At 37.4% G+C, this 27,232-nt stretch overlaps 2 protein-coding genes across 9 annotated transcripts in view; one reads left to right on the top strand and one right to left on the bottom strand.

Moving 5' to 3' along the window:
- Window positions 1-27,232, bottom strand: part of ZNF280D (zinc finger protein 280D) — a 298,762-nt gene that overhangs the window by 122,796 nt on the left and 148,734 nt on the right. For 3 of the 8 annotated variants that reach the window (XM_036929703.2, XM_036929701.2, XM_036929699.2), the window contains exon 1: window positions 6,643-7,125. The exons of 2 other annotated variants lie outside the window; for them this stretch is intronic. The gene's annotated coding sequence lies outside the window, so the exon portion shown is untranslated. Of the gene's footprint in view, window positions 1-6,642; window positions 7,134-27,232 lie in introns of those variants that run through there. 3 more of the 8 variants (XM_036929705.2, XM_036929706.2, XM_036929707.2) reach the window with 3 other exon arrangements.
- Window positions 4,467-6,647, top strand: LOC130679672 (uncharacterized protein MT2145-like). Its single transcript, XM_057489053.1, has 2 exons — window positions 4,467-5,876; window positions 6,018-6,647. The coding sequence occupies exon 2, from the start codon at window positions 6,243-6,245 to the stop codon at window positions 6,645-6,647; it is 405 nt and encodes a 134-aa protein (XP_057345036.1). The 5' UTR covers window positions 4,467-5,876; window positions 6,018-6,242.

Genomic DNA, 27,232 nt, shown 5'->3' on the forward strand with positions numbered 1-27,232 from the left:
TACTCCTCAAGGAATGACTTTCTAAGTACTACCTGCGTTCATTAGAGATATAGTGCACAACGCTGAAAAATCTATCAAGACAGTAGCAAAAGAGGCAGGCAGGCTTATTAATAAGAGTGTTGGTGGGAGTGGAATTCTACATCTAAATGTCTAAATTAACTATTAACTTTCAGTACACTATCAGAGTCCATAAGAACTGTTTTATTTTCCTTCTTGAGTTAGAGTTGTAAAGACTGACATTTTATGATTTTACTGTTTTCTAGACATCTTCAAACAACAAAGGGAAAATTTACTCATTACTTTTAAATAGATTAAAACTCATTCTATCTTACAATTACTCTGAGTTTATATCCTGTCATAAATCTATGATTCATTATGGGATCTTAGTGATTTTATTTTTCCTACATCTTGAAATATTTTGCTAATTCTATTATCCTAGGTGTTATTTTCACCATTGCTCATTAATCATTCCCAACTATGCTTAAAAAATAATAAAAAAACAAGAATGAGTTAATGCTAGAATAATAATGCAGGAATGAGACATATCACTAATGCATTATCCTTCACTTTTCTTTTCTTTTTTTTTTTTTTTTAGTTTTCTTGCTTGCACGAATATTACTTCAACTTTCAAAAAGCTATAGAATTTTACAGCATCTTACTATGCTGATGGACAGTGACTGTGAAGGGGTATGTGGGGGGGACTTGGTGAAGGGGAGAGCCTAGTAAACATAATGTTCTTCATGTAATTGTAGATTAATGATACCAAAATAAATAAATAAATAGATAAAGCTATAGAAGACTGAAGAGATCATCTATGTAGTCTGTGTCAGAGAAAACTTTACTCTTTTAGTTTGCAGTAGCTGGGGGCCGATAAACTAACAAAAGACAGATTAACAGGGAAAAAAAGCACACAATTTTTATTAATATTTACATACATGAAGTTCGGAGAAAAGATGTAAAATTCAAAGTAGTTAGACTCAGGGGTTTATATACTATTTTAACAAAGGGTTTGAGAGACAATAAATCATGGGGAAGTAATATAGGAGGGAACTAATGGAAGATAACGGTTATTTTAGTTAGGTCTGTCTATCTCATCTGTGTCAACTCTCCATCTTAAGTGATAAGAGTCACTCCTTCCTAGTTGAAGGGGAACACATCTTCACAAAGGGAAATTTATGCCCCACTTTTAGGCAGCTAACTGGAGGGCAGAAAACTCTTCCTGCATCTGCTGATTCTCAGTTGCCTTCTGCTCAAAACAACTCTGTGTCAAAGTGGAATATTGCAGTGTGGCACATCCTGATTCTCTTTATCTGCTTATAGTTTTCACTGAATATGAGGTATTTGGTGAAAGAACTTGGAACTTTTTATTTTCTGCCCATAATAGAACAGACAGAAGAGAAATTTCACAATTATTAGATGAGCCTGAAGATGAATGCAAAGATAGATCACATGTACTTCAGAATATAATGACAATGAAATGTAGAAAACAGACTAAGACTTCAGATGAGATATTCTAGGTTAATTTTCTCAAACTCAACAATCAACTGAATAATACATTTCTAAAAAACTAAAAAGAAATATGGTATTCTCATTCAGCAGGAAGCAATTATCATTCAGTATTTTTACAAGAATATAGAGACCATGCTCTTTTGCTGAAAGTTTATATGACAGGATTCTTTCACTATCTGTGTGTTTGTGCAATAAAACTTAACTTGGTACAATTCGTAAGTGGACAAGTATTGAATGCAGATGTATACAATGGTGATGAGAAGGAAATAAATCACATAGAAATTCTAATTCATTAGACTGATTATTCTTATCGGTGTCTACAAATCTAAAAGTGAAATTATCACATAATTATAAAGCATAAATATGGCCATCCTCTCTTCAACAAAATTATGAACCATCAAAGCCTTCAAAAAATTCAAATACTGCATTTGATGATGCACATGCAAAAAGAAGACCCAGCAGGAATGATAAGCTGGAACCTATTAGGAAAGTATCTGAAATCTCAAATCAGTATTTACAAGATGAGTATGTTCCACATGTATGACAGTTGATGAGTAGTTGGTAACATTCAGATGATGTTGCCCATTCAGATACATAAACCTTCAAAACTGGTGAATACAGAATAAAAATCTGGGCAATATGCGATACTGAAACATTGTAAGCTTGAAAGATACAGATCCATAGATTCAGGAAAAGGGGTGAGCAAAACCAAGAGAATTACAAGAATTGACGAAAGAATCTAAAAATTCTGTGAGAAATACAACTTGCAAAAAACTGAAGGAACAAAACAGCAGCAGATTCACAGAACCCAAGAATGGACTAGCGGTTACCAAAGCGAAAGGGGGTGGGGGGGGAAAGAGAGGGATAAGGGTATTATGATTAGCACACATAATATAGGGGGGGGCCATGGGAAAGGCAGTATAGCACAGAGACAACAAGTAGTGACTCAACAGCATCTTACTATGCTGATGGACAGTGACTATAATGGGGTATGTGACAGGGACTTGATAATAGGAGGGAATGTAGTAACCACAATGTTGCTCATGTGAAACCTGAGCGTAAGATTGTATATCAATGATATCTTAATAAAAAAAATTTTTAAATACAACTTGTGAAAATTTTTCTAAGTGTAGAATTGACTTAGCATTACCCAAGCAAGAAATTTTCCTTAGTTGGCAATATTAAAAAGAACAGGGTTGAACTGTGAATTTTCACATATGGAAAGCAAGAGAAGTCAATCAATTGTACATAATCTGGATTTCAGATGTATTTGATAAGATCTTACTGTACTAAAATAAGCTAGTTTTTTTATTCTCAAGCATCAGTGAATTCAAAACCCCTGCATAAACTAACCTAAAGAGAGCTGTATTTATAAAGACTAAAGGAAGGGTAGAAAACACTCACTATCCTTGCAAAGGAGTAACTTGAAGATGATGACCTATAATTTATTAGTGCAGAGAAAGCTTTCATTGTATGGGGAAAGGTTCAAAAACAAAACCGTAGGTAACCAAGAATAATATTCCTCATCCAACTTGGAAAAAGCCTTGCAGGAACTAGGGAGAGAATTCTGTCTTAGCCCCTAAACGCAATGTTCTTTTGAATAAATCTCAGAGAGGGAAGAATGAAGGGAGATGTTCTTTGTATGCACACAAAAACTTTGAAAAAAAGCATGCAAAAATTTTAATAAGAGTGTTTGCCAAAAGCATTCAAATGTGATGCATATTCTTTGTAGAGATAGTATATAATTATTAAGGCATTAGATATTTTTGTTTTTTCATTTTTCTAAGTATATACAGAGATTAGCTCTATTTAAATTCTTAGGATAAAATCTCTGATAAATTGTTTCACATTATCCCTTTGTTCTTTGAAATATGTAAGATAAATTACATGATATAAAACTGTATAAAATAAATTATTTAAAAAAATGAAATGAAGTGGTTTCTTTCAATCAAGATGGTAAGTAGCAATAACTTTTTCCTGGTATACTGAGTGTTAAAAACAATCCTTAAAAGAAAAACACTGCAGAAATGAATAAAAATTCCAAATACACATTTTTGATACAGGTTTCTAAGTAAGTCAAGTCATTATTTGTATCTTTGAAACACCCTGACTGAAAAATCAAATTTTTGAATCCTCTAAGCAGGAAAAGAGACTATTCAGGATTATATATTTAATTAGTGAATGTCATAAATATTTCCTACCTTTCTAATATCACTTTTAAAATCTAGCAAAATATGCTGTCAACAGTCTCCAATTTTCTGTCACCTAAAACTTCAGTTTACTTTTTAGTTACAAAAATTGCTGTTCTATTTAGATACATCCCCTTCCTGATTTACATGGAAAAAATCATAGTATAGTTCTAAGCATTCTCTTCAATAAAGAAAACAAGTGTGGGAGAGGAAGGTACAAAATTGTTTGTTTCTTTCCTTTGCTCTCCTCCCCCTTACTGAAAAGCCAATTTTGAGTAGTAAAATACAGGACTGAACTAGATAGCCTAACTGGAAGGAATGGGTTGAAGTGAGGATGCTGAAATTAATCCTTCAACATCAACCAAACTCAGAACTTTTCTATTTATCACAGCTCACTACTATTACAAGGGCCCTAAGTAAACTTTCAAAGGCAAAGTCTGTCATCTACATTCTGCCTCTCTCCTAGCCATCCTAGGTTCTCATGATGCCAACTGGTAGGAGCAATTCCAAGGTCCCTGAACTAGGTAAGTCAACCCTGTCCTCCAAAACTGCTCCCCTCTTTCATCTACAAACACCCATTTATAGAGGATTGCTCCCAACTATGTCGTTATCAGATCACTGCAGGTATTGAAATACTACTGCCAAAACATTACCCCCAGAGTACTTGTTAATTGCAAAGGGAAAGGCTTCCAGTGGATAGTCTGTCACCACTTTATCCAAGAGATCAAATTTAGGATTACTAATAGGATAGCCCTTTGATATGCCTTTTGGTGTTGTATGTGAAGTAGACTACATGACTTACAAAGTATTCTTGCCCAAAATACTAAGCCTACTCTACTCAAGCCTTTACATCTAACTTCAAGTTTGCAGAAAACACAGGGTATAGAGGGTACAATTTAAACCCCACGAGGAGGAAACTGTCAGTAAAAAAAAGAATGTGGGTTATTCTATAAGAGGACTGGCCAGGTCTCTTCAAAATGTAAATATCATGGAGGGAAAAAAAGGCGGGGGTGGGGGTGTCTGGGAGAGAATGATGCCAAATTAAAAGAAACTAAAACAAATGTAATGCATGATTAGATACTGGTTCCAAAACAAATAACTAAAAAGGAATTTTTTAGGGGACATTGGAGAAAATGCGAATACGTACTACATACGTATATCAGACTGGAGGGCGTATTAATTTTCTGTGATTATGGTATTGCTGTGATACAGAACACTGGCCTTAATCTTATGATTTACGTACTGACACACACACAGTACTTAGATGCGAACTGTCATGATATCTGCAGTGTGCTTTGAAATGTTTACCTAAAAGGAATGACACAGGTAGATAAACGAAATGTGGCAACAAGGTAACAACTTGAAACTATGTAGTACGTATGAGTGTTCAAAAGGTCTATTCAATTTTTCAATGTTAGGGAAAAAAGTAACATTGACAATTTAACAATTAAAAAGAAATGAACTCTTCAAAACTAAAAAGGGGCAACTGAATAGTGTATTTCTTAAATTTTGTAGGAGTACCTCCTTGCCTCTTCTCTCTCCATCCTCACAAAAGAAATGAAACATAACGAATTGAGCATTGAATGAGTTAACAGAATACCTCAAGTTCTAGAAATGGCTATCACTTCCTAGCTACGACCTCATTAAAAAACCTTCTAAGGTTCTTTCTTCACCTTCAGAACCTTTTAAGCAACGTAAAACCACTGCAAAAGGGGTTGTGAAGTACAAATCAGGTGGTATCAATGACAAGTACAAATAATTATAACGCTATTTGTACTTAGGTTTTAAAGCATCCCGAGCACACAACCCTAACAATTCTCTAAGCAAACCAGTGCCTTCTTAGGCACAGTAAGTTTCTGCTTAAGGACAGCCTGACTTGGCACGGTAATACCCAAAAGCAGGGCACCTCACAAATGTTAACAGGGCTTTTGTACTTAACTCTCCTCCAAGGTTCCAATTTTATGTTTAATGACACTGAAAATTGTCAAATTCTTAAGACACAGTCCAAACCTGAACAGTTAAAAAATAAAGTTCACGGGCTCTTTAAAAAAAAAAAAAAAAACAAATCTTTGCAAACAAAGAGAACCCTATGGATGAAGGTCTCCTGTGCTTGCAGCAGGTTCACTCTGACGTTTCTCCTCAACAGCAAATTTCTCCGTAAAAGCGTTAAAGCTTGAGGTAAGCTGGGGAGAGAAGGGGGGGACTTCCATCTCTAGAGCAGGATAAAACCTGAGTGAAATCATTCCTTCCGTCTCATGAAGTGAAACCTGAAAGCTCAGTTAGAAAACTGGGTATCCAACTCTACGTTTCTTCTCATAGCCTCTTCCCCGTGGACAATAACAGGACTTCTACGGCCAGGCGGGGAGGTCCCCTTTGACGCGAAGGGTGTGTGCATGGCCAGGCCACCTGCGCGGCGGAGCCAGGGCCTGGGGTCCCGGGTGCCTCAAAGTTCGGAACCCCTTTTGGTCACCGTCTACAAATGAAGAGACTCGAGGGAGGGCTATTGTGAGAGAAGCATGGGTCCCCTTCAAACATCAGCACAAAATGTACGGAAGACCAAAGGAAGCGGCCTCCAAGAAGGAAAGCCAAAACAGGCTGAGGGCAAACAGGCGCATAGGCCCTGGCGGAGGCGGCGGCGGAGGCGGCGGCGAAGGCGGCGGCGGCGGACGCAGGCCGAGGCGGAGGCGGCCTGCGCGGCCCCGGCCTGCCGCACCGAGCCGGCTGCCGCGTCGCGCCGGCATCCCTCCCCCGCCGGGGCCGGCGCAAAATGGCGGTTCGGCCGCCGCCGCGCAGCCGGTCCCCTCCCCCGCGCCCTGGGCGCTCTCGGCACACCGCACGGGCCTCAGCACCCGCGGCCCAGCGCCCCGGAGTGAGGCGGCGCAGGCGGCGCGGGAGGGCCTCTGCCGGCTGCAGCGCGGGGCGGGCGGGGGCGGGGGGCGCTTACCGTGAGCGGAGCGGATCGGCCTGACTGGGGCCCTGAGGAGGAGGAGAAAGAGGAGGAGGAAAAGGAGGAGCACCAAACACTACACGACGGCGGCGGCGGCGGCGGCGGCGGTTCCCATTGCGGAGTTGGCAGTTGAGCCGCGGGAAGGGGGGTGAGGGGTTCTCGTGGAGCCGGCGCGCTGCCTCATGGGTAGGCTCCGGGTCAGCCTCCGCGCGGCCGGCCTCCCTTTCTTTCCGCCGACGCAGGAGGCGGGCGCCTGCATGTGCGCCACGTCGCAGGCCCTCGAAGGCCGCGGCGCCCCGCCATGAGGGCCTGCGCCGTGATCCGCGCGGCTGCTGGCGCCGGCCTGCTCGCCGCCCAGCCCCGGGCAGCGGTCCCGAAATGGGGGGCCGCACGGATCCTGAAAGCGTGGAAACGCGAGTTCCAGGTCCTCCCTGTGCCTAACAACTAGTTCTTCTCAGGCTTGGGAGTAGTAAGTTCTTGGGAGGAGAGGCGCCATGAAAAAGAAGGCATAAACCACATGAGAAAATGAAGTAAAGTCGGGTTCTTTTAATATTTGGCCAATTTTGCCAAATTTGTTTCAAAAATAGGATTTTGCTTTTATCTCCTTTAATTCTCCTTTAACTCTGCCACATAGATGCCGGTAATAACTTTGGGAAAACACGTTAAGATCAATGCATTTACAAGAACACTCGCCAAGAAACTGCTTGCATAAATACCTAAACATTCTCTTCTGATTGGTAAGGAAAGTTTTCTCTTCCAGTTGTCTTTGTAAGACTAATAGCAGTTAGTAGTGGTCCAGCTCTCTCTTGCCTCTTAGCTCCTTGTAACTCCGGGGGGAAACTCCCGGGGCAAAATACCTTTGAAACCGAAATCAGTGGAAGGGAGAAATAAAGTGGGAGAAACCCATTTATTTCTTACAAGCAGTCGTCCACTTCTGCTCGCCCGTGCCTCTCAGGAGCCCGTGCAGCTGCAGAAAAAGGGACCCCACCCAACTTCTCCAGTCCAGATATGCTCTTGCCCCCCCTTATATAATTACCTATTGATATGGAGATAGATTACTCTCCACCCCTTGTAAACACTTATTGATATGGAGATGAACTAAGGCCAGGCAAGAGATTGTGGAAATGTTGCAATTTTACCCATGCTCCTTAACACACACCACTCACTGCACACACAATTCAATCACGGAGTCTCACTAATTCTTGCCCTCTTGAATTAGTTTTTCTTTCTCATACAGACTGCCCCCAGCTTTTTCTCTGGTGTCTATTATTACAGTTCCTTCTTTGTTGATGACCACTCCCAGGCAGTCTTCCCTAAAGGGCACTTGAATTACTCGTAGAGACCTGTTACATCTACAGATAACCATGACCTACTCTTCTCCCAACTGGGCCAGGATAGCCTACCAGCTTTCCCCTTTTGCTGGCCCTGAAAATAGGCTTTATAGCAAAAGACAGAATAAACAAAACAACAAACATGGAAAGCTGAAAGTTCAAAAATTTGGGGGCATTCTTTTCACATATTTCAATATAGTTGCTAATAATTGGCAAAGCATATTACAGTATGAAAGTGAACTTCTTAATATTTCACCCTGTATTCTAGAGTCTGCTCCTTAGGTTGCAGGGAAAGACACTTAATGCTGTGAGTAGCCAGAGCTAATTTAAATCCAGGGGTATGATTCATGCCAACCAAACCTACTGGAGACTGATGTCGAAACCAGAATTACTATTTTTGTTTTTCATGAAACACATAACTGCCATGGCCAGAAAACTCTGGTTGACACATTTTTACTCAAATCGAACATTTACCTGAGAAGCCAAATTCTAAAGGATGCCTGCTGAGTGTGAAATCAACACAAAAAAATTAATGTGAATAATTTTATTTGATTACTCCATCCTCCGTTGGCTTCTTCAACACAACTCCCTTGGTTCTCTTGACTTACTGTCCATACCTTCCCATTATTTTTTAAGAGCTTCTCTTCCTCTGACTTGCTATTTTCTCTGCCTCTTTACATTCTATACACTCTCAAAGTATACAGTATTCATTCTCCTTAAACACTTAAATGTTCCACACTTTCCTCTAATATAGGTGATTGCCCAGCTTCCATTCCACAATTCTATTGGGTTCACCCATGCACTTTGGATGCAGTCACCACCACCACCACCACCTCACCACTCTTACCCCACCCCTCAACTCCCCGTCAACTCCAAGAATGGTCCAACTAGCCTAAAACGGTCAGAATTACCCTCAACTCCCTTTGTACTGGTTTTTGTTTTAGAAACGAATCAGAGTGAAGCCTAGAATTTTGATTATGGGCAAAAGAGAGGTTCATTCTTTCTCTGAGTGATACGACACTGGCATTAGAATGTGAATACTGGGCAAGCTAAATCTATTTTTTTTTTTCCCTTTATCCTCTTTTTTTTTTTTTTTATTTTAAATAATTATTTTTTATTGAAGGGTAGTTGACGCACAGTATTACATTACATTAGTTTCAAGTGTACAACACAGTGGTAGAACATTTATATACATAATTCGAGGTTCCAGCTATCACCCTACCAAGCTGTTACAATATCTTGACTATATTCCTTATGCTATACATTACATCCCGGTTACGTATTTATTTTACCATTGGAAGTCTGTCCTTTTTTTTTTTTTTTTTTTTTTTTGTGAGGGCATCTCTCATATTTATTGATCAAATGGTTGTTAACGACAATAAAATTCTGTATAGGGGAGTCAATGCTCAATGCACAATCATTAATCCACCCCAAGCCTAATTTTCGTCAGTCTCCAATCTTCTGAGGCATAACAAACAAGTTCTTACATGGAGAACAAATTCTTACATAATAAGTTACATAGTGAACAGTACAAGGGCAGTCATCACAGAAACTTTCAGTTTTGCTCATGCATTATGAACTCTAAACAGTCAGTTCAAATATGAATACTCATTTGGTTTTTATACTTGATTTATATGTGGATACCACATTTCTCTCTTTATTATTATTATTTTTAATAAAATGCTGAAGTGGTAGGTAGATACAAGATAAAGGTAGAAAACATAGTTTAGTGTTGTAAGAGAGCAAATGTAGATGATCAGGTGTGTGCCTGTAGACTATGTGTTAATCCAAGCTAGACCAGGGCAATAAAACATCCACGTATGCAGAAGATTTCTCTCAGAACAGGGGGGGTGAGGTTCTAAGCCTCACCTCTGTTGATCCCCAATTTCTCACCTGATGGCCCCCCTGCGACTGTGCCTGTCTTAGGTTGTTCCTCCCTTGAGGAATCTTACCCGTCTCTGGCTAACCAGTCATCTTCCGGGGCCATACAGGGAAATGTGAAGTTGGTAAGTGAGAGAGAAGCCTTATTGTTTGAAAAGGTTAAGCTAAATCTATTTTTATCCCACTACTAAGGAAAACCAACTGAGAATGTGGAGGAGGAAGGGTTAGGTGAATCAATCATAGGAAAAAGAAGTAAATTCCTGAAAGCATCAAAAGCTTCCAAATCAAACCCAACTTGACTCCTTGCTACCTCTAGACTACTCTGTTATAGGAGTCAATAAACTCCCTTTTCTCTTTAAGCTGAAGGAATCCAGAATAAGCCACTATGGCATAAAACTTTTTTTAGCTAAAGGCTTTTGAGTCTGAAATCCTTAATCTGTCTATAGGCAGACCCTCCCAAAAGGAGGTTTCTCTTTATGAAGAGAAGATTATGACTCAACTGTCATAAACCTCTGAGGGAACAACCAGGAAGACTGACTTCTATCACCAAAGACACAGAATTGTCACCAGACCTAAACAGTCATTGTCACAAAACTACTCTATCTCCCATCTATTCTCCTAAGGGCTCATTTATCCTTCCTAAAAGTCATGTTTTTTTCCACAAGTATATGCTCTCCCCTACTCTCCTAAGAACTCATGTTTTCACATAAATGCCCTTCTCCTCCTCCCCTTAACCTATTAAAATGGTATATAAGCCCCAAATTCTAACCACCCCTTTGAGTCACATGAACAGTCCTACATAGTGTGGGATTGAAATCTCTTTTTTCTTGCTAACCTGTCTTTGGTTAATTCACAGGCACCCAAAAAACTAAACCTAAGAGAGTTAAGTTCTTCCTCCCTGACAAAGCCAATTTGATTTGGGTTTTCTCTTAACCTGCAAACGAAACCATACTAATTGTGGTGGAGACAATAAATATTCACCATCTTATTTTTCTCTTGCATACTCAGGAAAACCACATTTCCTAGCTCCCTTACTTCTACACTGAGCCATGTGACTGTTTCTGGCTAATGGGATATAGACAGAAGCAGTGATTACCCAATCTAAGCCTGAATCTCAAAACCTCCAGTGATTTTATAGATACAGAAAACTGAGGAGCTAAGGCATGGCAGCAACATTAGATGGAAGGACCCTGGGTTTCTTAATAATTGCATGGAGGACATCCACTACACTGATCCTAGTTGTATTAATTAGAGCAACATAAATCTTTACTGGGTTATGACACTGAGATTTGTGAGTTGTTTTTTATAATAGCTATAATCATTAACCCTGATTGATAATAGAAATAGTGGCCTACTATAATAAAAAATCTAAAGTATGTGGCATTAGTTTGGCATAACAGTCTTGTGGGAATAAGGAAATACAGTAGGATGGATAACTGAAGATTCATATCAAGTGGCTAAACCATTGCATACAATACCTTAATTTGCACAAGTACATAACTCTAAGGGAAGAGTTCAGAAAGCAATATTAATAGTGGATGTTGGTGATTTTTTATGTGACTAGCAAGATATTACCAGAAAGTGATTAATGTAGAACAGAATTAACCAGTTTATAAACAGAAATGAATAGACAGAGTCCATCATTTGGGGGCCTTGTAGTGTTGGAAAAACACAGTACTTCTAGATTTCAAAGAGAAAGAAATGATTATAAAAGGCTTTGAGCGACAAAGTCCCAGTAGGATTTGAACAAAATGAGTCAGTCCTTAGGAAGAGATCAGATTAGTTACTATTGTTTCAGATAGCCTCAAAGTAGCATCTGTTATTTTCCCCCCAGCTTTACTGAGGTATGGTTGACAAAATTGTGTATACTTAAAGTGTTTAAGTGATGTTTGATATACATATCCACTGTGAAATGATTACCACAATCAGGTTAATGAACACATCCATCAACCTCACATAGTTACTTTGTGTGTGTGTGTGTGTGTGTGTGTGTGTGTGTGTGCACATGCGTGTGTGGTGTGAGAAAGCTTAAAATAGTGTTTGTGACCAGAAGGGTAGGTTGAGGCAGAAACAATCAGTTTCCTCCTCTGAACATTTCCCATCCTTACATTCAAGTGGCAGCGTATAACTAGTGCAGGTTAGTGGAATGTTATCAGAGACAATTTACACCAATGGTACTAAAAGTGTGCTCAGAGACCAGTGTCGTTCCATGACTTGTTTGTTTCTGGTCCATAACAAGGTAAGCATAGCAGATGAAAGTACTTAGAAACTTTTACAGAAATCTGACATTCTCACAACATTTTTGTTATCTTTTAAAAAGCGTTAGTCTGCAATAGGTTGGAAAGTTTCTAAAGTGGTCCTTTACTACATATAGTGTCAACAGCTGTAGTATAATATCACTTCTAGCCTGGCCTCTAAAACCTTTTAACATTCTTCTGGAATATTTTTGTTCTTCATTTGGCAAGGTGCAGAAGATCCACCAGAGTACTGTGAAGCCTGGAAGACAGTATAGATGCTAAGTAGAAGTAATCTGAGTTTTCTGAATGATTCATGGAATAGAAACACTTCCCCCACTGAACACATCAATGTATGCTAGACTATAAAGTGAATGGCAAACAAATCTTCATGTTAAAAGTCACTGAGATTTGGGGGTTATTTGTCGAATAGCTAGTGTTAATTAGCCAAATAAATTTTTACTGAATTTTCTTACAACATTGAATTTTATCTCTATACTCATGATTCCTGAATTTATATCTTCAAAGCACATCCTTCTCCAAAGCAGCTGAAAAATATCCTATACTTAACAGTCCTATTTGGATGTCCCACAGTATCTAAAAAGTCAACATTTTTTAAAGTTAATCCACTATGCTCCCTCTTTTTCCTTTTCTGTTCCATTCTGTTGAACTCTATCACCATCTCTCTAATTGTCCAACCCTAAAACCTAGGTAACCCTCAGCTTCTCCTTCTCTAGCCATCATAACTAATTAACCCTGTACCAAGTTCTGAAGATTCTACCTTCCTTACATCTTCCTAAACCTTTCTCTACTCTTTATTTCTAGTTCCTCTACTCTGTCTCACTTTAGTGAGAAAATCTTCTGTTGTGTACTCCTGCAGTTAATTCCTGCCAGTGTCATAAAAACACCTTTCTAAAAAGCAAAGGTAAGTAGGAAACATCCATGCTTTAAAAAGACATCATATTTTTACATAGTCCTTGAGATTAAAACTCATGCTCTTAACATGGCGTTCTAGATACTATGCTAGTTCAATTTCTATCCCACTCTCCTTCTAACTGGAGATGATGGAAAGCTAAAAACTATATTCCCATACAGCCTTGCCACTAGAGTTCTAGATGTAGTAGGTTCTGCCAATTTGGCACATTTGCACCAAATTTGGAAGATGGAAATGAGGTAGAAGCCATCTGTTATTGTAGCTACTCCTGGCAAGCAAGGTTATTAAGATATGACTGTTAGAGGCAATTATAGTGCCTGAGCTCTAGTATCTATTCACTAGCCCCACAGATGTGAGAGGCAATTGAGGCAACATTAGTGGTAGAAATGGCAGCTTCCTGAATCCTGGAGTTCAGCTATGAAATCATAGCAGCCCTTGATTTCTATTCCTCCAGGCTTTCCACTAATATTGCATTTCTTTGTATTAAATACCTTTCTATCTGAAATACCTAAAATAATTTCTGACACCACAATCTGAACAATTAACATAACATATAAGGCTTTTCAAGATCTACCCCCTATTTCTCTTACCAACCTAATCTCGTAATGCTCTTTCCCACTGCTACTTCAAAAACATTCATTTCCATACATTCCAGTTGAGCCATGCTGAACTATTTGCAGATCCTCAAATGTACCATGTTTTCCTTATTTATGTTACTTTTCTTCAACTTTCTAACTCCTATTTATTCTTTAGATTAAATTTGAAATTTTACCTACTCTGGAAAATCCTCCCTGACATCTCTGCCTTCATCTGCATGTTTATAATTGAAATATCTCATTCTTTTTTTGACATCACATTTAAGTCCCCTGCCTATGTTTGAAATGCTCTCCATTCTTATGGGGCAGAGGCTCCCACCTCTATAGAAACTGAAAATGGAAGCTATTTGCTTTCCGACCTCTCTGGTAGTTAGAGAATGTGTACATGATCCAAGATCTGCCAATCAGAAATACGTACCCCAGATTGTGAATTAGAAGCTATTGGCATGAAAAAATATGGGTTTTTTTCTCTCAAAACTCTGACAACATGTTGCAGTAGAGAAGGCACATAAAACCGGTTACTAGAGGCTGTAGTGCCAGTAGTGTAGCAATAGTGGTGTGGGCAGTTCAAGCTGGAGTTTCTATGCTACTCGCAATAACAACAGTGTCCTCTCCAGCCTAGTTCTAGTCCTAGTGTAGGAAATTGTTCCTGGATGCATGGTCCCTGAGACTGGTTTTAAGCCTCCTATAAGATTTTGTCTACTAACCAAAATCTCCTTAATAAATTCCCTTTCTGTTTAAATAAGCCAGAGTAGGCTTCTGTAGCTTACATCCAAGAACTCTAATTTATATAATACCCTCCTGCTCCCTCTTAGTCACCATGTTGTACATTACTTCCCTATGACTTATTTATTTTCTAACTGGAAGTTAGTGCCTTTGACTCCATTTACCCATTGTGCCCACCTGACCCCCCAATTTTGCCTTTGACAACCACCAATTTGTTTTCTGTATCCATGAGCTTGGTTTTTTCTTTCTTTCTTAGATTCCACAAATGAGATCATACAGTATTTGTCTTTCTCTGACTTATTTCACTTAGCATAATGCCCTCAAGGTCCATCCATGTTGTCACAAATGGCAAGATTTGATTCTTTTTTTATGCCTGAGTATTATTTCATTGTGTATATGTGCATGTGTGTATAAATATAATGCAGTGTGTAAAATATATGTATATATACACACTGCATTATATTTTATTTATCTAGTATATACATTATACACATTACATTTTATTTATCTATTCATCCATCAGTGGATACTTAGGTTGTTTCCAAATCTTAGCTTTATAAGCAATGCTTCAATGAACATAGGGATGCAGGTATCTTGTAAGTATTTTCATTTTCTTCAGATAATTCCAGAAGTGGAATTGCTGGGTCATATGGTAGTTCTATTTTTAATTTTTTGAGGAACTTCCATACTATTTCCCTAGTTACTGTACCAATTTACATGCCCACCAGCAGTGTACGAAGGTTCCCTTTTCTTCACATCCTTACCAACACTTGTGATCGCTTCCTATTCTTATAATAGCCACCCTAACAGGTGTGAATTGTATCTCATTGGGGTTTTGATTTGTATTTCCCTAAGAGTGATGTTGAGCACCTTTACATTTACTTTTTGGCCATTTCAAAAACTTCTTTGGAAAAAATGTCTATTGAGTTCCTTTTGTCCTAATGTTCTAATTGGATTATTTGGGATTTTTTGTTTTTGGTTTTTTTTTGCTATTAAGTTGTATGAGTTCCTTATATATTTCAGATATTAATCTCTCATCAGATATGTGGATTGCAAATATTTTTTCTCATTCTACAGGTTGTTTTCATTTTGTTGACCATTTTTTTGCTATGCAGAAGCTTTTTAGTTTCATATTGTTCCATTTGTATATTTTTCTTTTGTGGCTTGTTTTAGTTGTCATATCCAAAAAATAAAAAAATCATCTCCAAGACCAATGTCCAGGGCCTTTTTCCCTATGTTTCTTCTAGGAGTCTTATGGATTCATGTCTTAAATTCAAGCATTTAATCCATTTTTAGTTCATTTCTGTGATTGATGTAAGATAGAGGTCTAGTTTTTTGCATGTGCATATTATCCATTTCCCCAGAACCATTTATTGGATACACTATCTTTGCTCCATTGAGTATTACTGGTGCCCTTGTCAAATATTAGTTGACTGTATTTGTATGGGTTTATTTCTGAGCTTTTAATCCTGTTCGATTGTCTATGTGTCTGTTTTTATGCCAGTACCATACTGTTAAGATTACTTCAGCTTTAAAATATAATTTGAAATCAGGTAGCATGATGCCTCCAGCTTTGTTCTTTCTCAGGATTGATTTGACTGTTCAGGACCTTTTTTGGCTCCATATAGATTTTAGGATTATTTGTGCTAGTTCTGTGAAAAATGCCATTGGTATTTTGATAGGGATTACATTGAACCTGTAGATTGCTTTAGGCAGTATGGACCTTTAAAAAATATATTTCCAATCCATGAACATGGGATATCTTTCCATTTACTCATGTCTTCTTATATTTCTTTCATCAGGGTCTTATATTTTTTAGTGTACAGATCTTTCATCTTCTTGATTAAATTTATTCCTAAGTATTTTATTGTTTATTTATGCCATTGTAAATGTGATTGCTTTTTTTATTTCTTTTTTTTAGATACTTCATTGTTAGTATCTAGAAATACTACTGATTTTTATATCTTGATTTTGTATCCTGCAACTTTATTGAATTCATTGGTTAGATGTAAATTTTTTCATGAGGTCTTTGGGATTTTCTATATATAAAATCATGTCATGCATAGAGATAATTTTACTTCTCTCCAATTAGGATGTCCTTTATTTCTTTATCTTGCCTGATTGCTGTGGCTAGTACTACTAGTACTTTGTTGAACAGGAGTGGTGAGAGTAGCACCTTTGTCTTATTCCTGATCTTAGAAGAAAAGCTTTCAGTCTTTCACCACTCATGTGAGCTGTAGACTTGTCAAATATGGTATTTATTATGATGTATATTATATCCTTCTATATCCACTTTCTTGATATTTTATCATGAATAGATGTTGAATTTTTAAACAGCTTTTTCTGCATCTACTAAAATGATATAATTTTTATTCTTTATTCTATTAATATAGTATGTCACATTATTGGTTTACATATGTTGAATGATCCTAGCATCCCAGGGACAAATCCCACTTGGTCCTCTTATATGGTCCTTTTAATATCCTTTTAATGTACTGTTGAATTTGGTTTGCTAGTATTGGGTTGAGAATTTTTACATCTTTTTCATCAGGGGTATTATCCTATAGTTTCCTTCTTTATAGTTTTCTTACCTGGCTTTGATATCAGAGTAATGCTGGCCTTGTGAAATGAGTCAGAGAGTGTTCTCACCTCTTTACTTTTTTGGACATGTTTGAGGATTGGCATTACTTCTTTAAATGTTTGGTAAAATTCACCAGTAAAACCATGTGACTGGGGGATTTTCTTTTTTGAGAGGTTCTTCACTTCTGATTCAGTCTCCTTATTCTTCATTTGTCTGTTCAGATTTTCTATTTCTTCATGGATGAGTTTTTGTAGTTTGTGTGTTTCTAGTAATTTATCCATTTCTTCTAGGTTTCCTTACCTGTTGGCATATATTACTCATAGTCTCTTATGATTCTTTGTAGTTTGGTAACTGTTGTATCTTTTTTCATTTATAAATTTGTCTTTGGGTCATTTCTTTTTTTACTTGGTTGATGTAGCTAAAGGTTTGTTAATTTTGTTTATCTCTTTAAAGAACCAACTCTGAATTTTGCTAATTTTTAAATTGTTTTTCTGTTCTCTATTATACTTACTTTTGTTCTAACCTTCATTATTTCCTCCCTTTTGCTAACTCTGGAATTTGTTCTTTTTTCTAGTTCCCTGAGGTGTAAAATTACAGTGTCTGAGATCCTTCTTTTTTCTTGATGTATACATTTATCATTATAAACTTCTTTCCTGTTAAAACTACTTCTGTCAGCAGGACAGTGGCCATGGAAGTCGGAATCCACTAAGGAGTGTGTAACAACTCACCTGCCGAATCAACTAGCCCTGAAAATGGATGGCACTGGAGCATCGGGCACATACCCGGCCATCGCCGGCAGTCGTTTTTTATTTATTTATTTATTTATTTATTAATTTTTAAAAATAAAAAAAAAAAAAAAACTACTTCTGCTGTATTACCATAATGTGAGGGAGGGACATGGGAATGGCAGTATATACAGAGAAGACAAGTAGTGATTCTATAGCATCTTACTACACTGATGGACAGTGACTGTAATGGGGAATGTGGGGGGGGACTTGATAATGGGGGGAGTCTAATAACCATAATGTTGTTCAAGTAATTGTATATTAATGATATGAAAAAAAAACACAACTACTTCTGCTGTATCCCATAAGTTTTGGGTTGTTGTATTTCCATTTTTGTTTGTCACAAGGTATTTTTTTATTTCCCTTTTGGTTTCTTCTTTGATTCTTTGGTTGATAAGGAGTGTGTTGTTTAACTTAAATGTATTTGTAAATTTTCCAGCTTTCCTCCTGTTTGGTCTCTAGTTTCATACTATTGTGGTCAGAAAAATTACACAGTATGATTTCAATCTTAAATTTGCAAGTCTTTTGTGGACTAACATATGATATATCCTGGAGAATGATTTCTGTGCTCTTGAGAAGAATGTATTATTCTCAATATTCTGTATAGGTCTTTTAAGTCATTTGGTCTACATTGTTGTTTCCTTATTGACTGATCATGTGCTGTTGAGAATGGGGTATTAAAGTCCTCAACTGTTACTGTGTTGCTATTTATTTCTCCATTTAATTCTGTTAGTATTTGCTTTATATATTTAGGTGCTCTGATGTTAGGTACATAAATATTTAGATATTTAGTGTTTCAAATGTATCTACAAAATGTTTTGTTTCAAAAAGAAAGTACTTAAAGATACAAACAATATGGCAAAATCAAATAAATTCAAAAAATTTTTAATGAGTCAAAATGGAAGGAAGATTAGCAAAGTTTCATATTTCATACTGTCTTACGCAAAAAGCAAACCAATTTCTCAGGAAAGAAAAGATGCTTTCTACACTTGAATTCAAACTAGACAATAATTTTTCCATTGGGTCATGATAGGCATGATTCTGTTTAGTATGCCTTAATCCAGAAGTAGAGTTCAGTGTATCCAGAGAAATGGATGAATTACAAATCTTTTAGGTAGTCTTCCTTAGTGTTTCTTTCATCTGAGCTTTAAAGAAAATAGTGAACTTCTCTGAATTTGAGATGAACCACTTAAGATATACCTAGAATACAGCTATTGGTTGTAACTAATTAAGTACCAAGCCTTATGTTTTAATAATCAGTAGAGCTGGGGGGTAGCATTGACATTTTCTGCATGCAACAAGTGGCTTGTACAGAAAATCACTCCACCTGGTACTTAGAGTTGTGCAAAAAAAAAAAACAATTAGGAATAAGGATGAAGTTGTCTTCAGAAAGTAATTTGTGTCTCCTCTAACTACTGACAAATGGGTAGCTAATGTTCTACAGTTCCATGCCATAAAGCATGACAGCAGTAATTTTGGTCTAGAAAATGTTAAAGACCACCATCACACTTTGTCATTAAAAAATTCTTTTTTTAAGATATCCATAGAGCATCAAAATGTAAGTACTATTAATTTTTTATTATGGAGGAGCTCACCTGAAGCTTCCCTGCTTTTTAAATATAATACTGGTCCAACATGGCTAGAACTGTAATTTATCAAGTATGAAAATGGCATTTTAAATGACATATCTGGTCAACAGCATATGAGTGAAGCTTCTAATTTTTATAGCAAAAGGAAGCAGTATTTTTAAAGTGGAATAGCCCATGTTGCAAGTATTTGGGAGCTATAGTGAGATGGTCAAATCATTTGAAATGAGGTTCTTCATCAGTTCTGGGACATTGTTGGTTATTATTTCTTCAAGTATTGCCTCTGTTCTATTTTCTTCTTCTCCTTTGAGAGCTCTGATTAAATGAATATTAGATCGCCTGGTATTTTCCATGTCTGCTAACTTCCTTCTAGAATTACCATCTTTTTTGATTATCTGTGCTGTATTCTGCATAATTTCTTCTAAAATATCTTCTAATTTGCTGCTATATTAAGCAACTACTTAATTTACTAAACTACTCATTTCAAAAATTTACCTATTGTTTTTATTTCTGTACAGTATCATTGGTTCTTTTTTAAATCTATTCACTTTTTAGAGTATTCTGTTAATTTAAATTTATTTAAAAAATTTTAAATATAGTAAGCCAGGTTTTAAAAATAATCTCCGATAACTCCAATAGTAATATATTTTGTTTCTGTAGTTTTTCTCATGGGATCTTCCGTGTGTGTGTGTGTGTGTGTGTGTGTGTGTGTGTGTGTGTGTGCGCGCGCGCGCGCATGCACTCATGCAGCATTCACTGCTTATTGTCCCTAAATTATTATATGAAAGGATTCTAGGATAAATGTACCTTCTTTCAGAGAGTACTTTATTCTACCAGTTCAAGATGAAATTATCCAAGTTCCTGGCTTCATGTTCCTTGGACCATCCAAATCAAGGTCTGTAATTCTTAGGGAAGGTGAGTTTACACCCACAAACCTCTTACCAAATTTTTCTACTTCTCTTTTTACATCTGTTCTTCTCAGTGCCAAGGCAACAATGCGTTTGATCTCCTAGGTGTAGGAGGTTAGGTATGTTTTGGGTTTTCTTTTACTCTGAAGTGATACCAGTTCAGTGGAGAAGGAGTCATCTGTTAGGCTTCACATCTTGGGCAGGCCTTGGGTGTCGACTTCTGATTCCTCCATGCATGAGGTTGTTACAACCAAAGTCCAAATACGTCCAGATCAACGAGTTCCCTCAGAGTAAAAGTAGCCCTACTCCGGCCCAGTTTCCTCTATTATTAACATCTTGCATTAAAGTGGTATACTTTTTGTAATTGTCTGCAGTTTAATTAGGGTTCATTCTGTGTTGTACAGTTCTGAGTTTTGACAAATGCATAATGTTATATACCCATCACTGTAGTATCATACAGAAGAGTCACAGCCCTAAAAATGCCCTGTGTTTCACCTATTCATCCCTCGCTCCCCTCAAGCCCTTGCCAACCACTGATCTTTTTATTGTCTCTACCGTTTTCCTTTTTCTGGAATGCCATATAGTTCAAATCAGAATATGTAGCCTTTTCAGCCTGGCCTATTTTTGAGATTCCTCTGTATCTATTCATGACTTGATAGCTCACTTCTTTTTATCACTGAATAATATTCCATTGTCAATTTGTACAATTTGTTTATTCATTCACCTATTGAAAGAAATTTGATTGCGTCTAGTTTTTGGCAACTGTGATTAAAGTTGTTACAAACATTCATGTTCAGGCTTTTGTATGGACAAGTTTCTAAATCATTTGGATAAATACCTAGTACACTAAGAGTTTGATTCACTTGTCCAAGATCATATAGTTAGGGAGTACCACAACTAGAATTTTAACTCAGACAATCTGACCCAGAATCTGTATCCTTAGCCACTATACTAAACATGTGACACAAGCCAGATAAACACAGTAAGGAAAGATTTCATGGATGATGGTGTTTGAGTCTGATCTTAGAAAAGGACTAAGAGTTGGATAAATAGAAATTAGAAGAAACTTTCTATGTGAGATATGGTGAAATGCTGCTTGGAAAAGCATAATGTAGGATAGTGGTGATGGTTGTACAACAATCTGAATTACTTAGTGACACTGAATTGTAAACTTAAAAATAATTAAAATGGTAACTTTAATGTTATAAGTTTTTTACAGCAATTCTTAAAAAATATAGGATCTATACATGTTGGTTCATGGGTGTGGGAGTAAATTAATCTGACTAAAGTTAAAGGTTTGTTAGGGGAGTAAAAAGCAATGAACTCGCATGTGTTAATTTATAACAAAATCAGTATGAACTTTAAATTATCCTTATAAGGTCTTGGGGAGTCATTGAAAATCTTAGAAGATGGAATAGACATGAAATCTGCCACTTCTAAGTGTTAAGTTGTGCTATATGAGAAACCATTGAAGTGGGAAAAGGCTTGAGGCAAGAGAACCAACTCAATTCAGTTTAGGTGTGTTCATATGGACATTATCTCATTACCCCCAACAGCAGCTTTATAATGAATTCTATTCTATCGTCAAGGTTTGTTGGTTTATTACGAATATTATTAAACTATTAAATATCAATATTATGAAACCCTATTAAATTAAGGCTTATTCATATTCATACTACAAGTATATAGTAAAAGTATAGTAATTTTAAATCAAATCTCTTCAAATCCAGTGGAATTCACAGATAGCAGAAATAACATTGACTTAGGAATTACACAGACCTTTGTTTGACTCCTGGCTCTGTCTTACACTGTTTTCCCCATGGCCCCCGACACACCATGGGAACTAATCACAATACCCCTCAGTCCCTTTCTCCCTCTCTCCCCATCTGCCCTCTCCCACCCCTCCCCTTTGGTAACTGCTTGGCCCTTCTTGAAGTCTGTGAGTCTTCTGCTATTTTGTTCCTTCAGTTTTGATTCATGGTTATACTCCACAAATGAGAGAAATCATTTGGTATTTGCCTTTCTCTGCCTGACTTATTTTACTAGGCATAATACCCTCTAGCTCTATCCATGTTGTTGCAAATGGTAGGATTTGTTTCTTTCTTATGGATGAATGGTATTCCATTCATCTTCTTTATCTATTCATCTACTAATGGACACTTAGGTTGCTTCCACATCTTGACTATTGTGAATAGTGCTGCAATAAACAGGGGTGCATATGTCTTTTTGAATCTGAGATCTTGCTTTCTTTGGGTAAATCCCTAGGAGTGGAATTCCAGGTCAAATGGTCTATCTATTTTTCGTATTTTGAGAAACCTCCATATTGTTTTCCACAATGGTTGAACTAGTTTACATTCCCACCAGCAGTGTAAGAGGGTTCCCCTTTCTCTACATCCTCACAAGCATATGTTGTTCTAGTCTTTTTGATGTTGGCCATCGCAACTCGTGTGAGGTGATATCTCACTGTGGTTTTAATTTACGTTTCCCTGATAATTACCAATGTTGAGCATCTTTTCATGTGCCTGTTGGCAATCTGAATTTCTTCTTTGGAGAAGTGTCTGTTCATATCCCCTGCCCATTTTTTAAATCAGGTCATTTGCTTTTTGGGTGTTGAGGGGTGTGAATTCTTTATATATTTTGGGTGTTAACCCCTTGTCATATAAGTTGTTTACAAATATATTCTTCTATACTGTATGATGCCTTTTTATTCTGCTGATGGTGTCCTTTGCTGTACAGAAGCTTTTCAGCTTGATGTAGTCGCATTTGTTCATTTCTGCTTTTGTTTCTCTTGCCCGAGATGTGTTCATGAAAAAGTTGCTCATTTTTACATTCAAGAGATTTTAGCCTGTGTTTTCTTCTAAGAGTATTGTGGTTTAATGACTTATTCAGGTCTTTGATCCATTTTGAGTTCACTTTTGTATATGTGGTTAGACAATAATCCAATTTCATTCTCTTGCATGTAGCTGTCCAGTTTTGCTGACACCAGTTGTTGAAGAGGATGTCATTTCCCGATTGTATATCCATGGTTCCTTTATCGTATATTAATTGACAGTATATACTTGGGTTTATATCATGGCTCTCTAGTCTTTTCTATTGGTCTATGAGTCTGTTCTTGTGCCAGTACCAAATTGTCACAATTACTGTGGCTTTGTAGTAGAGCTTGTAGTAGGGGAACATAATACCCCCAGCTTTATTCTTCCTTCTCAGGATTGCTTTGGCTATTCGGGGTCTTTTTTGGTTCCATATGAATTTTAGCACTATTTTCTCTAGTTCGTTGAAGAAGGCTGTTGGTATTTTAATAGGTGTTGCATTGAATCTGTAGATTGCTTTACGCAGTATGGCCATTTTGACAATACTAATTCTTCCTATCCATGAGCACGGGATGTATTTCCATTTATTAGTGTCCTCTTCAATTTCTCTCATGAGTGTCTGGTAGTTTTCAGGGTATAGGTCTTTCACTTCCTTGGTTAGGTTTATTCCTTGGTATTTTATTCTTTTTGATGCAACTGTGAATGGAACTGTTTTCCTGATTTCTCTTTCTGCTAGTTATCCGTTCAGTGACTCTATGTCTTTTGATAGGTGCATTCAGACCATTTACATTTAGGGTGATTATCCATAGGTATGTACTTATTGCCATTGCAGGCTTAGATTCATGGTTACCAAAGGTTCAAGGGTAACTTTCTTACTATCTAGCAGTCTAATTTAACTCACTATGCTATTACAAACACAATCTAAAGGTTCTTTTTTTTCCCCTCCTTTCTCTTTCTCCTTCATTCTTTATATATTAGGTATCATATTCTCTACTCTTTGTCTGTCCCTTGACTGACTTTGGGGGTAGGTGATTTGATTTTACATCTGCTTAGTAATTATTTGTTCTACTTTCTTTGCTGTGATTTTATTTCCTCTGGTGACAGCTATTTTGTCTTAGGAACACTTCCATCTATAGCAGTCCCTCCAAAATACACTGTAGAGGTAGGTGGTTTGTGGGAGATAAACTCTCACAGGTTTTGCTTATCTGGAAATTGTTTAATCCCTCCTTCAAATTTAAATTATAATCTTCCTGAGTAGATTATTCTTGGTTCGAGGCCCTTCTGTCTCATTGCATTAAATATATTATGCCACTCCCTTCTAGCCTGTAAGGTTTCTGCTGAGATGTCTGATGACAGCCTGATGGGTTTTCCTTTGTATGTGATCTTTTTTCTCTCTCTGGATGCTTTTAATCTTCTGTCCTTATCCTTGATCTTTGCCATTTTAATTATTATATCTCTTGGTGTTATTTTCCCTAAGTTCTTTGTGTTGGGAGATCTGTGCACTTTCATGGCCTGAGAGACTATCCCCTTCCCAGAATGGGGAATTTTTCAGCAATTACCTCATCAAAGACACTTTCTATCCCTTTTCTTTCTCTACTTCTTCTGGTACCCCTATAATGCGAATATCGTTCTGTTTAGATTGGTCACACAGTTCTCTCAATATTTTTCATTCCTAGGGATCCTTTTTTCTCTCTGTGCCTGTGCTTCTTTGTATTCCTGTTCTCTAATTTCTATTTCATTTACCATCTCCTCTTCTTCACCTAATTTGCTTTTAAATTCCTCCATTGTATGTTTCATTCCAGATATTGTTTTCCTTAATGATTGAATCTCAGTCCTGAATTTGTCCCTGAGTTTTGAATATTTTTCTGTACCTCCAATGAGCATGTTAATGATTTTTATTTTGAAATCTCTTTCAGAAAGATTGATGAGTTCTGTTTCACTTGGCCCATTTTCTGGTGTTTGTGTGATTTTTTGGTTTGAACGAGGTTCCTTTGACGTTTCATATTTGTATGTGGTGCCCTCTAGTGCCCAGAAGCTCTCCTCTCTGGAGCTGCTCAGCCCCTAGAGTGATGTCGGTTGTTGCAGCGGAGTGGTGCTTGTGCTTTGGGGGAGGAAAAAGCTCTTTCCTGCTTCCTGGCTTCTGTGACTTTCTCCACTGCCAGAACCAGTGGCCAATCACACAGGTGTAAGCCTCTATGCTTTGCATTTCATCATTGCCATAGGTGGAGCCTCCTTCTGGCTGGCCTGATGCCAGGGCAGGGACTGCCAGTTTGCGACCTGGTGCCAGCCAGGAAGAAGGTACAGCAGGCTGCAGATCACAAATGGGGGCCTCAGAGCTGCCTACCCAGCTAGGGGGATGGAGCTCCTGAAGCTCCTGAAAGTTCCCAATCTGCTGGACAGAGCATGCCCAGACAATTTTGTCCACCTGTCCTTTCTCCTGAGCAGCAAGCTCTGTGCAATCCTTGCCCCTTTAGCAGCCCTGTTGCTGTTAAGAAGCCTCTCAGACTGCCCACTTTTCTTTTGCCCCAGAGCAGCCGGGTGTGGATCCCTGTTTTCACAAGCAGCTGGAATCTCAGTCTCTCCAGGAATTCCGCCTGTCTTAGCTTTCCATCCCCACTAATCTCCAGAGCACCATGCAATGTAGGTTCATGCTCCCAGAGCAGTTCTCCAGGACTGGGTGTTCAGCAGTCCTAGGCTTCCACCCCCTCCCCACTCCATTTCTCTTCCTCCCTCTAGTGAGCTGGAGTGGGGGAAGGGCTTGGGTCCTGCCAGATCATGGTTTTCATACATTACCCTGCTCTGTGAGGTCTGTTCTTTTCTCCAGGTGTATGCAGTCTGGTACAGCCTTCTTACCTGTTTCTGTTTTAGGATTAGCTGTATTAACTATATTTTCATAATATATGTGTTTTTGGGAGGAGGCCTCTTTCTCACCTCTTATGCTGCCATCTTTAATTGATATTTAAAACTTCTTATTTGTAAATATAGGTTTTCTTTTATTGACAGATTGTAAATTTTCACATATTAATCTCTTTCTGGATAGTATAAAAGCACATTTTACTAATTGAAGGTAGAAAATGTAAAGAAAAATCATGAACATGGTTTGGAAACTCATGTACAGATTTATTTAACACCATTTCATATCCTCAAGGAGGCTTTTGGAAACTTATTTAGGAAGCTGAAGAGTCCTTGAATACCAAGTGGTTTAACAGGAATTTTTAAACAAGTTAAGTGTAAATGAATCAAAAACATATGAACTTATTTTCTGTAAATAACACATGGTTTTTAAAACTGAAAATATACTTTGAAAATAATGTTTCCTGTGCACTATTGAATTAAGACTCTTGAAAAAAAAAGTCCTTCCAAATGAGGCAAGCTACAATAGATTATAGAGTATTACCAGTTGACATTCTCTCTGTCCAAAAAGAAAATATTGACCACATCTTATCTTACATGTTTGATTTTATTGATGTAAAATAACTTTAGGATGATGTCCAAGACTACATCTGATGAGACTTCTTGGTTATTTTCACTACCACAGTGAGTAGAACTAATCATTTTCTTTTTGGACAGAAGAGAAAGGAATTGTTTTCATCACATAAACTTTTCATATGGGAGCAACTGTAGGACCTCAGACATGAGAATAGTGTGATGGGATTGAGTGGAAGAATGTTGACAAAATGTGGCACATACTACATTTTCATGGTGATTCAAATCAGCATTCAGTTTCATAAGAAGAATTATTTTGTCAAAAATGTAGAAGAACTAACTACCTAAATTTTCACCAAGATATTAAAACTTTTCACTAACAATGCCAAGTATATAAGTGTCTCCAGATATTTTAGTTAGACTGCCTATAACTTCCTGTCTCTTTTCTCTCTTTTCTAAGAAGAAGATAGCTACCATTCTTGAGATTTAGATGAGGCAATAATAATTTTAATATTACTGTTCTCATTGAAACCATCCAATTCCTTCTTTGGTATTCAGAGGAGTTCTTCTCATCTGAAGTAGTGTACATTGCCTTTTACATTTTGCAGTCTTCCTCTGCCCTAAAATAGTGAAACTGACTATGTTTGTTATCTGTAGAATGAAAGACATGCAGATAAAATTGCTTTATAATAAATATATATGTGCTGTTATACAGCCTCTAATATATGACCAAATAGACATTGACTAAAGGGGCCAGAAGCACTGGCAGAAAGATAGATATATAGATCG

The sequence above is a fragment of the Manis pentadactyla genome, chromosome 11 (genome assembly GCF_030020395.1).
Source record: "Manis pentadactyla isolate mManPen7 chromosome 11, mManPen7.hap1, whole genome shotgun sequence".
NCBI lineage: Eukaryota > Metazoa > Chordata > Mammalia > Pholidota > Manidae > Manis > Manis pentadactyla.